Source organism: Aplysia californica, unplaced genomic scaffold (genome assembly GCF_000002075.1).
Source record: "Aplysia californica isolate F4 #8 unplaced genomic scaffold, AplCal3.0 scaffold00052, whole genome shotgun sequence".
Classification (NCBI taxonomy): Eukaryota; Metazoa; Mollusca; class Gastropoda; order Aplysiida; family Aplysiidae; genus Aplysia; species Aplysia californica.
The window spans coordinates 97784-100189 of NW_004797322.1; the positions used below are offsets into that span (position 1 = coordinate 97784).

General features: G+C 44.5%; 1 protein-coding gene across 1 annotated transcript in view; it reads left to right on the top strand.

Annotated features, from left to right (window-relative positions):
- Window positions 1-634: 634 nt before the first annotated feature.
- The window catches only part of LOC101848099 (pantetheinase), a gene marked incomplete in the record, with an annotated part of 7922 nt that continues 6150 nt past the window's right edge, over window positions 635-2406 (top strand). The window contains 1 exon segment of the mRNA XM_013079443.2: window positions 635-731. Within this exon segment, the coding sequence (XP_012934897.1) occupies window positions 698-731 (34 nt within the window).

Sequence of the window (2406 nt, forward strand, 5' to 3'; positions counted from 1 at the left end):
TTTTGTAGCGGTGAAACCTGATGGCGCTTAAATGACCAAAATTGTGTCGATAGTGCCGTAAAACATCTACCCAATCAATCAATCTGATCAGTTTGGTGTTAATTTTATTCGAATACATGTAGTTAAAACTAAATAGGTACTGAGTTATGAGAATGTTCGTGACACTGATTAGATTGGATGGCAAAATTGGCTGTATGTTAAGGTGGATTAACCTTCTTTGTTTTTAGAGTTGAAAAACGGAGACGCTGTAGATGTGTGAAAAGTACAGAATGGTCATTTGTGACTGTACTTATGGTGTGGTTCAATGCAATTTTCCGGTGTCTGTGGGGTTTTGGTTTGTCGTTCCGCCATTACGCGCAAAAGATGTCCGTTGGATTCCCGTGTGGGATGATTTTCCTATTGAGTATCCTCGTCTGTCTGCTGGGACGTTGTGTCCCTACCAGCTCGGATTGCCCCTGACAGGCAGGGTTGATGCAGCCTGCCTTTTTAAGTCTAAAATTGTGTCGAACGGTGGTGTAAAAATGCCTGCAAGTAGGCTACGATGTCTGTATTTTCCGAGTTCTGTGGTGTGGTGTGGGTCGCTTTTTAAAGTGCACTGGCTATCAGTCATTGTGCGAGGGCAAAAGAACCAGAGACCTAGTTTTCTCTTCGCCCAGGCGGTCACAAAAGAAGGGGGGGAAAAACGTTTTCCGTTTTTATGAAGTGCATAGCTGGCGTAGTGTCTCAAAGAGGTGAGTTGTTGGTTAAAAAGTGTTTCATTTTATCTTATTTTTAACATCCAACCTGTTGATTTGTTAGAAGCCGCTCTTTGGGTACATACGCAGGATCACTACAACAAATAAAGTATAGTAATACGGTGTTCACACATGCAGGAAAAAGGTCGACGCGCAATTCCCGATAAGATAATGCCAAATTCGGGCTTAATCGTGACGAGCATCTGGCCATGACTGTTGACATAATTTTTTGAAAATTTCCGCACGCAGCCTGTGTAATAATTTCACATGGCGAGCATGAAATATCACTCGGGGAGGGAGGCCGATTGCTCGACGAAGTGTATCCAGAGTAGCCCAGACCTTTGAAATTTTGTCTTACTCCTGTATGTGTGAACACCGCATAACCTAGCCTACGAATTACTCATTTAGAGAAAACGACACCACCCTGTCCCCGTATTTCAATGTTGGCTTGTAGATTTCCTCCACAGACTGTTAAGACATCTCCACGTGAGTCTCGACAAGTACTCATCCGTAATTTGGGCAGTTTTTAAGAAGTGTGAGTTATAAAGTGTGGGGCTCCTCAAAATAATATTAATATGTCCACTTTTTTGCGTATGTTGAAAATCCCCCATTATTTTTTTAACCTGTTTTAGGCTCACATGAAAGAAAATGAGTCGGAACTTCAGTTTGCAGTGATCTTCGTTCATGTGCTTCTAGATTCTGTTGGTTATCCCACTTATGGACCCGCACGCAAAGACCCGAGAAGACTAAACAAAGCGATTCGTTTTTATTTTGTTTTAGTCGCGGTGACAAAAGTGAAAAAGCTACGGCCTAAATATAATATGTCTCCTATTGCGCGACGTGACGTTTAGTCGCGCGCGACAGTCGCTAGTGATTAGTAGTTGCGAGGTATGTATCCTAATACGCGACAGTCGCTAGTGATTAGTAGTTGCGAGGTGTGTATCCTAATACGCGACAGTCGTTAGTGATTAGTAGTTGCGAGGTGTGTATCCTAATACGCGACAGTCGCTAGTGATTAGTAGTTGCGAGGTGTGTATCCTAATACGGGGTGCACATTGCAGATGGGAATGGGACAGGTCGATTGCGATCGCTCCGCTCGTCGCCTGAAAATAGACGCGTTTGTTTTTTTCTGGCGACGAGTGGGGCACGATCGACTTGTGCCACGAAAGCTGCTTTGCGTTCTCAATCTGGCTAGCAAACCGACCCGACCACACCCGATCTCCCAATGGGCACTATTGGGCACCCCGTACATTGTATTATGTTCGACCACATCGCGCTAAAATTTTCAGCAGCGTGCGATAGAACTGTCTCCTAAATTTCTCGCGCGACTGGCAATTCACAGAAGATAGACAGTGGCACAATAATATGTTAATGTAAAGACGGACAAAGAAGTACAGAGTCTGTCAGGTGCGAGTTCTACGAGCCGCTGACATTTTTTATTCCGTTGATGGCCAATCCTGTATAAGTCATCCTCCCTCCTCCTTTCTCCTCCCTCCCCTCCTCCTCTTCCCTCCTCCTCCTCTTCCCTCCTCCTCCTCTTCCCTCCTCCTCCTCGTCCTCCTCCTCCTTCTCTTGCTGTCTGTTATAACAAAACAAAACAACACAATTAGATTCACAATATGTGCATTGGGTTGAGCTGAAGATGAACATACTACTCACACTCACACACACA